Genomic DNA, 12,209 nt, shown 5'->3' on the forward strand with positions numbered 1-12,209 from the left:
AGATCTAGTGAGAAATATTCACATTTCTCCGTTATTAACGGATCAAACAGCGCTGACGTGAAAACCAGGAATAAACATTGTGCAATGAATGAACGAACTATCCAGTGTCCATAGATCAGCAACATTCACCATGGCTTTACTGTAGTAACACTAACTGCAACCATGGAAGTTTGGCATTTTCCACTAAGGCCCAGTATGCATCCACCTCCCTGCAACACTGACTTTCCTCAGCTGTAAACATTGCCTCGCATTTCCCACACAAGCACCTATGGAACAAAAAATGTATCAGGAATAAATATCTCTCTGTCTCTCCATGAGAAACTGCTAAGTTATATCACGTAACGTTAGTCTGGGCGGATATTAATGAGCATGACAAACGCCTGATCAAAGCTTAGTTTCTGTTATTGTAAGTTCCAATATGTTCTGTCTAACATTAATCCTGGCCTGTCCCTGCTCTCTTGGCAGCCTAGCAGGCTCATAATTGTATGGCTGTGGTCCGTAAACAATTTCCTCAGCGTCCGAAATGTCATTGCAATCCATATTTCCCTGTTGTTTGAATCGACCGCTCTCCCTCGTGCTACGTCACGACTCTCGCCCGTCACGCCCATTTTCAGATGCGGAAGTAAAATTTTCTCACAAAAACGACTCCAGAAGCCACTGTAGCATATTTATAATTTTTTTTTAAAGAAAATCTAGTTCCTACATTATTTTTCTATACATTGACTTGTTGGGTCTTCTAACCTGCAAGTTGCTCTTTAAACTCATTCACAAAATGTTCTATTTCAACCGTAGCCTATTTTGTTCCAGCATTAAGGCCCGTTCTCAGTAGGCTATTATAACGATGACGTTCAAAAAACATTTTAAATTTAAAAGAAGAGTGAGTCCACATCACAACTATAATGATACGATATAATGATTATACCTACATCACAAATATAATGATGAACGATATCGTTGGAATCACTTTCAGATTCAGAACGATTTTTTTCCAGCTGATGAACGATAAAAACATTGACAGCCAATCAGAATCCATTCTGCTGTAAAGAGCTCGAGCATTTAAAGCTGACGAAAAAACTGCAGCACGCGCTTGTAATAAACATTACTTTATCGTGCGTTGGTGTGGACGATAATATAGATGTCGTTGTAGTTAGCGTCCTTGTTGTGGACGTTTTTTAAGTGTATTTTTGTCAATGTGACTTTATAGATTCAATACTTCTCCTTTCCTGGTCTAACATTCCTTGAGTCCTGGTGGAGCAGTGCGAGTGTGACAGGCTCAGTTCTCCAGTGTTTCATAAAGCATAAATGCAGCCTCTCAGTTATCTGATGAGACTTCTGCTCCCCGGGGCTGAAAATTTACTAGTGACCTCTGCATTCCTTTTCAGAGCTGAACCGCTTCCCCTTTTCCCCTTTGGAAAATTCCACTGCCACTGAAGTAGTCGAGAAAGCGGAATTAAGGGGAGGGGTTCCGGCTCAGACGCTGGACTGTGTGGAGCTGAGGCCATGAAGGAGCTACAAGTCACATTCACAGTAGTCCAAATGTCTCAGAGACGGAATACAAAAGGAAGAGGCTGAACTGGAAGTGTGTTGAGGCTAAAATCTGCAGGGCAGGGCTAGTGCCTGTGCAACAGCATACCGTCAGATAAATGTAGACTAAAGCATTCAAACATGGGGAAGTTGGATGAAACTGAGTGCATATTACTGAAATTGGCATTAAACTGCTTCAAGACTAGGTCAAAATAGAGAAAAGTAGATAAATGAGCTCTCAAATATCAATGAACAATGCATTATGAATATGTATTTATAAGCCAAATATTTCACTTTGAGTTAGGATAAAAAGCATTTGAAGTTCAAATATGCCCGTGAATTCTTATTCTTCTAGGTTTTAACCTGCTATTATTAATTACTGTTAAGTATTCTATTAGTAGAAATCATAGAGGTAGAAAGAAACAGGCAAGAGTTGCTCCATTATGACATCTGCTGGTACACATCAGCACAGCATCAGGTCAAACTTATTACTGCACTGCAATTACAACTGTACTAAATAGGATTTTTCATATCTCATTGGTTAAAAGATTGTTTCAAATTTGGTTTTTCCAACATTGCATAGAGTGAAACTGGCATAATCTCAGCACTACAATGAATTTATTTAGTATGACCGGAGTCAAAAAGCCAGGGTTGAGGGTTTCCAAAAACATTCAACTTTTAGTGTTGAAAACTTGATTTACTACAATTTGGTACAGAAAAAGAAAAAAAAAGGCTGTGCACATAACATAGCAAGACATCTATTGTTGCACATTTTAAAATCAACTGCTAGAACTGAGTCATCTGTGGAAATGATCATGTCAAGGATGGTCCTTTTGCAATACAACAAAAACCATACCCAATTTTTTTATTTATTATTATTTTGTAACCATGTTCAACCGTTTAAAAACTTTTCCCCCCATTACAAACAATTCCATCTCAAATTAAACCTTTCCCACTATTCTACTGCCAGTGGACTATGTCTATAGGTTTAAAATAAAAGACTTTTCCTGTTGTAAATGATCTCAAAGTAGCTTTGTTCAATTATGCTCTGTAAAAACAAAAAAGCTCTACAGAGCACAAAACTCCAGTGTAGTCACGTGACCTTGATAAACAGTTTTATTGAGTCAACTCTAGGTTAAAAAAGTAATAAGAACCCGACATATGCTTAAACTACCACGTGAACGAGTTCATGAGGTCAAACAGGGAATGTGTTCACCAAAATCAGCCACAAGAGGGAGTATGTCAGTTAGACTTATGAATGAATATCAAGGAAAAATTGTGGAAACCGATTAAAAATGTCCCATTTCACACTCAGGTGATGACGATTGTCTGCCCTCCTACAAGCAAGAGTGACGAGTTAAAAGATTAAGAATGGTTAAAAAGGGCCAATTTTGACGCTAGAAAAGTTATATAATTTTTACACGTTAGAGGGATAAAGTAAAAAAATAAATGGATGCCAATAATGTTCCTAATTTTAATCAGGGCAGGTTATCATAAGGTAAAGTTCTGTTATGTGGCTTTACTGACATTTAGAAGCAAAAAAAACAAAAAACAAAATCACAGGATTCTGGCCCACATGGGTCATTATTACAGTTAAAAATTGTGATACAGCAAAATTCTTTCTACCTGATTGGGAAAACCCTTTATCCAGCGTTATAGATAAACACTGAACCTCAACCGTTTTTTTTTTTTCAGTCATGTCAGCAATACTACGAAATCAACTGAGAATAAAGTTAAAAGGTTGGCATGTACGGGTTTTCATGGTTTCACATCTACACTAGCACACAATACATCATAAGAACATAGTTGTAGGGGCACAAATACACAAATAAATGACAAAAAAGAAGGAAGATCAGAAAGAGTAAGAGAAAAGAGATCACATTCCACCGCTCTCCGCTGCTGCCACAGTTCGCCATGGCCTTTCGGTTTGTCTGGTGAGTGATGCTGTTTCATGAAGGGTGGGCAGAGGTTTTCAAGGTGGGCAGTAAACCTCCATTACCGCTGGCTGTTTCTTTTTCTAAATGGTCCGTTAAAAGTTGGCTATGAGAGTGTCACCGGTGCGACGAAGAACACAAGGTTTGGAGGACTGTGTCTTTCCTCCCCCTTATGCTCCCCCCATCTAAACAGCCGTGGCACTCTTTTCTTTCTTGTCGCCGTCTTCATGCCAGGTCAGACGCTCCTCATAGAAGGCAATGACGATCTGTGGGCACTTGTGATTGGCTTCCTTTGCGAGCACAAGGTCAGCCTCATCAGAGTCCTTCCTGTGGTGGGACATCAGTAAAATTTGCATTAATTGGCTAATTGCACAAGGTTATACATCATCCTGCACTGAATAAGCTCCAGTTCTAATAAAAAATAAATAATTTTAAAAAATCACTTGGTGTGACATTAAAATCCTTAAATACACTTGTTTGATAAAGCTTCTTGCACCAAGTTCATTTAGGAAAGCTTTAACAGAATTAAACACCCATTTATAAAGATGTCTGGAAGTAAAGACCTCATGATTGACTAACTTCCAGATACTGATTTTGTTTACATTCACTACATATTTTACGGTCATAAAAATCAGTGTTTCTGTGCAAATAAAATTCTGTCGATTAAGTCAAAACAGAGCAAATATGCTCAATTACATTCTCAAATCACGTCACTCAGGATCTTTTACTTAAACAGGCTGGGGCACATTCAACTAACTTTAACAGGGTAACTGCAACTTTAAAATACACAAGACGTTTTAGTCAGTATTGAAATTAGTTTATGTACTAATATATTAATACAGACAAATTTCTAGTGTAATATTGTGTTTAAAGAAAGACAATAACAAGATTATTGCGCAGACACTAGTCAAATCTGTATACTGAATGTGTTAAATTATGTTATTGGTCTTTGGGCGGCCCAGAGAGAAGCTGCAAGAGTTTAGATTCAATTAAAAGCCAGATTTGGATTATTGTGCAACCAAAACACCAACAACAACCTTTAAAAAAAAAAGATTTTTATTTTTTTTAAAGATTTTTTATTATAAACAATTATATACACTGGGACTCTAACTTTGAAATGCCTATGCTTTACTACTCCCAGCTGCTCATTCAGAATGATGGAGATAAAATATGCTCTCCAACAACCATCTTCAATACATTACAATATTAACACCCTACAGTAAAGATATTAATATCAATTCATCAACAGTGGATCAAAAGAGTTCGACTGGCACAGATGTGTGGAATTCATTGATTGTGAACTCCTCTGAAACAGACCCTGTAGAACATTTTTACTTTGAAAGTGAAGCGCTCATACTCATTCAAATCATAGCCCTTTTGAAGTTTAATAATCACATTAGGCTGCATCACGATTCCAGTTTCTCTGTCCCAAAATTTAAGACTCCTGTTAACCCACTTAAGATATTTTAGACTCTTTATGGCCTTAAATTCAATCAAATTGAATTAAGGACCCACAGAAACCCTGAAAATATATTCAGGGTTATATATGAAGCTATGCATCATATCTGACCACAGCTTTAAATTATAAATGTTACAGAGATAGGCCTAGTCATTTACAAATTTGTGAAAGCAGTGAACACCGAAATATGCAAAAATCCTAATTTTTGTCATTTAATATGCAACTATGCAGTTTAATTATGATTTATTGTATTATGCCAGTGTAGAGCTAGTAACATTTGACCAATGGAACATTTAGGCAATAGACAAGTAGGATAACATTCGGTCTATATGATGCAAAAGGCTACATCTGTAATAAACACTGTATTTTCTGCCTCAATCTATGAAGAATACCAACACAAGATCATAAAAGGAATACGCTTTTGGACTCAGTTGGGCCAAACGGTTCAAAGATTGGTATGGAACGGTTCCAGTTATATTTCTACTTGAGCTTGGAAAATCAGCTATTGTTTGTGTAACTTCTGTAGTCCATTAAAGTGTGATCATTTGTCATGTATGATAAGTTTAATATAGCCTTTACAGTTAGTGTACAAGTCAGGAACTCCAATTATATTTGTAAACAAGTCAAATATAAATAAATGCTGAGTGGAGACTACAATGATGGGTTTCAAATGTACAGGTGTAAATATGTGTAAAACTGAGACAAAGAATATTGGTTCTTCAGTCTCACACAGGGCAGGAGTGTGAATGTGAGCAAAGTTCAGACAATGAAACAATAACGGGGCAGTTGCATGAAATCAGACATAATCCCAGGTGTAAATGTGGCCATTGAAACTATTGTCCTAACATCCATCTCGGGTGATCCAATCACAATTGGTCAGTCGAGAGACATCCTTGTCATTAACATGCATAGAGACCACTTGTGATAACATTTAAATGCAATTTAAATGCAAAATACATAGGGAATTCACATTTTAACAGGGGTTTTCCTACATTGAAAATATTTGGTGGCCGCCTAAATGAATCCTTGTTGAATTGATTTTTATCATTTAATATGACGATACCAGCCTTTCTGCCGTACCGGTACCTTCCGATAGCCGACTGCTTTAAAACGTGTTTTGGCAGCGTTGAGATGTAACCAATCACAGGCATATCTGTCGAGCACGTGAAAGTTATGGCCAATCAGATTAATCAGAATCCGTTCAACACCACTCGAAACACCAGTTTCCGTTCAGCGAGAGTTCTGCACGCTCGCAAATCCTTTCTTTATAACCAACAAAGTATAAAAACAATGTCAGTAAAAGATTCATTGCACAGCGTTAACAGTAGGGTTGTGGTAAACGATTATTAATTAAACGATTAGTCGGGCGATTATTTTATCAATTAGTCGACTAATCTAACGACTAATTTGAATTAATTATCCTGTCTGTTATTCGCATATCTCTGTCGAACCGTTACTCCGATGGATTTCAAACTCGACAGCTGTCTGGGCACGAGTAAGTGCAGTGCCAAGTTTGACGTTGTTTGGATGAGAAATGCAAAAGATATCGTTAAATATATCAGTAAAAGAAGCACTTAGAAGGTTGTGGTTTAAAAAATAAACATTCTGACATAAACACACTGTCAGCTACAATGTTTACTTCTGAATAATATAGTATAAACGTGATAAATCCATTTTAATTAATTTGAGTAAAATATGTGTTTTCTTTACCAAGAATGTGGCAAGATGAAAACCACTATTTTCTGTTTCAAACTTTCACATAGCATCTTTAGGTTATAATAACAAATGATTCAAATCCAGATTTTGATTTTCAAAGATTTATTATAAAAACAGATTATTTTTCCCCAAAAATGCAATAAATTCATGACACGTTTTTTTTTAAATGCAATTAATCCATTGAATCAACATAAAAGTTATTTTTCATATTGAAACTGTTGAAAATACACAACAAAGTAAGTTGATCCACATATGACAGCCTCTGAACTCGGTCAATACTAATCATATTTTTAGCACGTACTGGACTAAACATAGGCTACATTCAATCAGCCATCGCTAAGAAATCCTTCTGAAATTTTTTGACGGCGATCAGCTGGAAAATGGCTTGGTCCTGCTCGGTTTTCGTTGACTTTGAGTACAAGAATTGAAAGTTTTTTAAAAGATGCCCTGGGGTTAACGTGTCAGCATTCGACATAAGTTTGACGCTGTCGTGTGAGAACAAGCAACAGTCGGCATTTCTCTTCCTCCCGCGTGCCTCATCTTGTTAATCTCCTCACGTAAATGATTAGATTTCGATGGCTTACGTTTCTTCCCTACGGCAGAATCCACCACAGGCTCATCAATGCCGTCAAATGTATACATTTTTTTGTTTGTTTGCTGATCAAAAAGTGCAAAGCGCCACCGTTACTGTTTACAATGCGTGGAATGGTGCGCTGTGATTGGTTGAGCGGATTTATCACATTCTGCAGAGAAAGGAGACTGGCGTTTGTCGCAGTTTGGAAAGAAATGGAGAAAACATGACAGAATAACACGGCGGGCGGTGTGTGTGTGGCGAGCTGTACCTCTGGGAATGGTACAAAAAATAAATAAAGAAGCGTCAACGCAAAAAATATGACGTTGACGTCATCATCGACGCACCGCTACAGCACTAGTTCACAGCTTCATTGATAATAACGGGAGTTTTAGCAAGAGTGCAACTTTGTGTACCTTTTAAGCTTTTTAAATTTAAGCTTCAGTGATTATGATGGTAGCGATCTTTGTTTGCATTCTGTATATAATATATACATATTTTCATGCTGCTAAACAACACATTGCAAAGTTTCTGGATTGGCAACCATATTTAAATGCGTGATTGACAGTGATAACCACAGCAATGGACAGAACAATATAATCTGATACTGTATGTCAAATGATCTGTATAAAATTATAGACCTGCCACTGTTTCTATGTAAACTTTGTTGTTCATTTTATTACTAACTTTTCAAAGCAGTCACTCTGTGACTTTTTACATATAAATTTACAGATTTTTTAAAATATAAAATAGTTCTAAGCACTTTGTTTGATGATCTGTCCTGACAGTGATTATTTTTTATTTCATGAATTACCAGGTTAATATTAATATTATCCCTTTAGTAATATTAAGTTAATATAACAGTTTGTAATATCAAATAAATAATAAGTTGATGTTACAAACTGTTTCTTAGCATTTATTTATTTATTATTCAGTACTGGGCTCACAGTTCACATGGGTAGGCAACTTAGAAGACAATTTTTGACAGAGAATATGGTCAGATTTTTCATTGAAATAAATTGCTCACCACTTCATAAGGAACATAAGGTCTCCACAAGAGTCTGTTGCTCCAATAATCTTCTCAGGCTCCAGGCCTCGCTCAAACCCTCTTGCTACAAGAATCTCATCCTAAGAAGAACAAAGACTAAGATCAAAATCCCTCAAATTACTCAAACTAGAAATATCATTAACACCACCACATTTAATACACTAACCCACCACAACAATATCACTTAAGAAATTATTTATGTAGAATTCATTTCAGCCCACTGGACATATTTGCATTATCGAGATGGATATTGCATGGTAATCACATGCAAATGAAGCTTGAGTATGGGCTCTTAAACTTTAGTTAAGCCTGTACCTCCTTTTTCTTTTTGGGTTTACTGCCACTCCCGTTCTCTTCCTCTGAGTTTTTCCTCTTGCTTGTGCTGCTGCTGCCGCTACTGTCTTTGGGACGGGCCAAAGAAGAGCCTGTGCTGGAGGGCTTGCTGCTGGGTGGGCTTCCACTGCTTCCCTTTTTATAGGTTTTCATGAACTCTGAGATAAGCTCTGGACAGTCCAGATTCTTCTCCGGTTCCCAGGTGTTGTGTTTGCTGCAAGACAATGCACACTCAATGATGAATTAAAAGCATTGTATTTCCTCATATCATGTGTGCATGAGATATACTAACAGGAAGTTTGCACACTACTAAAATTGCCAAGAATTGACTGATCTTAAAACTAATTTCTTAAATGGTTTGTTTAGAATTTAGACAGGCCCACTGCATCTCAGTGTAAAAACTGCTGACGTGTTTCATTGTCATTTCATGCATTTTAAGACTTTTACCTGCAGCAACACCCTACATGTTCCTAAGATGTGAAAACAGCCTATTCTATTGCGTAGACACCCTTAAGGCCCCAAGATACTTCAAGCAAAATCAAAGAAAGAACTGGTGTGACATCATTTAAAACAAAATCAGCCATTTTTCATGGTTGATACTGTAGAGCTGCTTACCTATAAGCAATCTATTGTGTAAAGTGCTAAATAAATAAACATGACATGACTGGAATACTATTTTGCAGAGCTGGTGCAAACATATCCAAACCTGTATGAATTTCTGAACTTCTTCTGTTGAACACAAAATAAGTTATTTTGAAGAATGTCAACCAAACAGTTGATGGACCCCATTGACTTCCACAGTATTGGAACAAAAACATACTATGGAAGTCAATGGGGCCCATCAACTGTTTGGTTGACATTCTTCAAAATAACTTATTTTGTGTTCAACAGAAGAAAGAAATTCATACAGGTTTGGAACAACGAGTAAATTACAGAATTGTCTTTTTTGGTAAACCTATCCCTTTGACTGCTGTTTCTCAGCACTGTCACTTGTGTTTGTTTTGTTACTGAGAGGAAGGCGCGCAGCACATATTTACATATTCATCTAAATGGCATTCTCAGCAGTGTGTGCGGCGTCAGGATGCTCGCTAACAGTATAATCACTGCTCACGTATTTCGAACCCCTAGGTGAGGATTAATAAAAAAAGAACTTCACTGTGAGCATATCTGGGCTTTTAGATTATTGTAAAGGGCAATGCTGACTTACTCTGTAAAGCCTTTCCACTTGAGGAAATATTCTACACGGCCCTTCACAACTCTCCTGTCCAAGACCTTCTCCACTATGTACTCTTCCTCATCTGAGGAAGCAGCCTCATCATCTTCACGGTTCTGGTTCTTCTTTCCCATGGCTGATTCTAAGTGTCTTCCTCTGAGCTAATGTGACCTCTGTGGCTCCCTGGTCTGGGGAGGAAAGTGGTCAACTGAAAGAAAGAAAGAAAAAAAAAACATTAGCAAGATTATGAGTAGATGCTATTTACCATATAAAACTACGAAGAATAAAACTCTGCAGGGTGCTCATATTTGACTGTTCAGGTGCATATCCACTGCAAATTCTGATCAAAACAAACACTTGATAATGCTATTAAAGGGATAGTTCACCCAAAAATGAAAATTCTATCATCGTTTACTCACCCTCAAGTTGTTCCAAACCTATATGAGTTTCTTTGTTCTGCTGAACACAAAGGAAGATATTTAGAAGAATGTTTGTAACCAAACAGATCTCGGTCCCCATTGACTACCATAGTATATATTTTTTCCTACTATGGAAGTCAATGGGGACCGAGATCTGTTTGATTACAAAAATTCTTCCAAATATCTTCCTGAACTTTTGTTAACTTATCAGCAATGACAAAAATCAGTATTTGTTTTTCTGTACTCACCTACAGTCCTCTATTGTAGGGCGTGACCTCTTAAAATGCAGAGATGATTCTTGATCACAGCGCTCAGGGATCCCTTAAGCAAATAAAGTTCATTGAAACATATTTGCATTTAAATATAAACAAGACATTATGTATAAAACTTTAATCTTAAAGTGAAACACCCACTGCTTTAAAAAAAAAAAACTCTACAGACCTCTTTAGAAATAAACATACAAATGCATTTCATTTGAGGAGCTACAAAATCATTTCAGGCTTAAATGCATAATAATAATAGCAAAATAAATAAACTGCAAAAGATGTTTAGTAAACAATGATTAATAAATTAAAAGGCAAAAGAAAATATTGGTGCACACTGTCTGAACACTCACCACTGGTTTGGATTGGGATGCAGTTCCCATATTAATTTACCAAGACACATATTTAACCAACCTTGCACTAGAATTGCGATAAACCAGCCATGTGTTCTTATCTTCGTGTTATGAAGGATCTTAGCGAGCAAGGCCAAACAATGTGAAACACTGAGCAGCCCTACACAGCTCTCACGTTTTCATACGTCCATATCTCTTGTCAAATGCTAATTTCCAATGCATTTATTCCAAAATACATAACATAAACACCGTCGGATTTAAATGCAGTGCTAGCTGCACTGCTAACATTTGGCTAACGTTACAGAAGTCTCATTGAGTACTAACTTACTGTTTGCCTCACTAAAAGCTCATTCTACAGGAGCAACAAAACAAAGATAGAAGACAACATGCTTGATAATTAATTCCGTGGTGTTGTGTGTTTGTGTACAAATAACTATAAGCTAGTTCAACGAACCAATGTCTGCAATAACAAAAAACAAGGTTCACCGATGCCCATACGCACATGATAGCAGGCTAATTTAGCTCAATTAGCATAACGTTACACTCTCTAATTCTTTATTTGACTCTCGTTGTCTAACCGATGTAAGCAAAGCATTCACGCGCTTTTTCGCATTTATTTGAATGTTATCGTCGTGCGCGCTACACTGTGTGAGCATTTGCTTAGCAACAGCGCGGGCCGAAATGAACAGATTTCACCTGATATTATCATGTTTAAACGTAACAACGACGGCGCATATCGTTTACAGTGCAAGGAGAATCTACAATGACATATTATGCCGTTAATGTAGATAATTATTTTATACTTACTGAGGTATTTTTCGACGTTTTCCTATTCGTGTTGGATAATGAGGCTGAGGCGGCGGCGGCTTTTTCCCTGCACACAGGAGTTTGCTGCCTCTCGCGCATGCATCCGTCCAGTGGCGAGTCTAGCCAATCAGCATGCGGCTGAGCGAGCCGCTCTCGCGCCAAAAACAGCCTCGCTCGCATACAATGGGATGCGCACGCGCCACATGGCTACTAAAACCACAAGTTTTGCTTAATATTTCTGTGCTTTTTTAAATTATATTTCATTCACACTTTTTTTAGAAAAAAAAACATATTTTCAATGTGAGGCATGAGTGCCTTTACGTAATACGTGATATTGAAGCTATATTAATGGAATTCAAACATATTTATTAATAAATTATTAAGCCCCTCTTATATTAAATAACAAGTTTATTTAAATAAAAAAAAGTACCGTTTTTGTTTTTCGAATTTTTAGAAAGATTCCCGATCAAACGCACTAACCTCTGCTCTCGGGATTGACTTGAGTCTCAGCCAATCAGACGTCCCCAAAACGCAAAACAAAAGCATTAGCGGGAACATTAAACCAATCA

The 12,209-nt window shown here is 37.1% G+C and overlaps 1 protein-coding gene across 3 annotated transcripts; it reads right to left on the minus strand.

Moving 5' to 3' along the window:
- Positions 1-2,125: 2,125 nt before the first annotated feature.
- cbx5 (chromobox homolog 5 (HP1 alpha homolog, Drosophila)) lies at positions 2,126-12,152 on the minus strand. 3 transcript variants are annotated; one of them, XM_084098754.1, is made up of 7 exons: positions 11,641-11,810; positions 10,466-10,538; positions 10,218-10,254; positions 9,793-10,006; positions 8,568-8,799; positions 8,232-8,332; positions 2,126-3,785 (listed from the first exon to the last, which is right to left on the minus strand). In XM_084098754.1, the coding sequence occupies exons 4-7, from the start codon at positions 9,930-9,932 to the stop codon at positions 3,644-3,646; spliced, it is 615 nt and encodes a 204-aa protein (XP_083954880.1). In that variant the 5' UTR covers positions 9,933-10,006; positions 10,218-10,254; positions 10,466-10,538; positions 11,641-11,810; the 3' UTR covers positions 2,126-3,643. The 3 variants fall into 3 exon arrangements, with proteins under 3 accessions (XP_083954880.1, XP_083954881.1, XP_083954879.1); XM_084098755.1 differs by having other exon boundaries at positions 10,218-10,257; positions 11,641-11,777; XM_084098753.1 differs by lacking the exon at positions 10,218-10,254 and having other exon boundaries at positions 11,641-12,152.
- Between the last annotated feature and the right edge of the window lie 57 nt (positions 12,153-12,209).

The sequence above is a fragment of the Abramis brama genome (genome assembly GCF_963993115.1).
Source record: "Abramis brama genome assembly, chromosome: 22".
NCBI lineage: Eukaryota > Metazoa > Chordata > Actinopteri > Cypriniformes > Leuciscidae > Abramis > Abramis brama.

Bases quoted from the DNA above. Each gene is read 5' to 3' on its own strand.
- cbx5 (XM_084098753.1), bottom strand. From the start codon at position 9,932: ATGGGAAAGAAGAACCAGAACCGTGAAGATGATGAGGCTGCTTCCTCA. The intron at 8,333-8,567 runs GTACAGGCTTAA...TGTTCTTCTTAG, and splicing joins AACCCAAAAAGAAAAAGGAG to GATGAGATTCTTGTAGCAAG. The intron at 3,786-8,231 runs GTGAGCAATTTA...GTCCCACCACAG, and splicing joins CTTATGTTCCTTATGAAGTG to GAAGGACTCTGATGAGGCTG.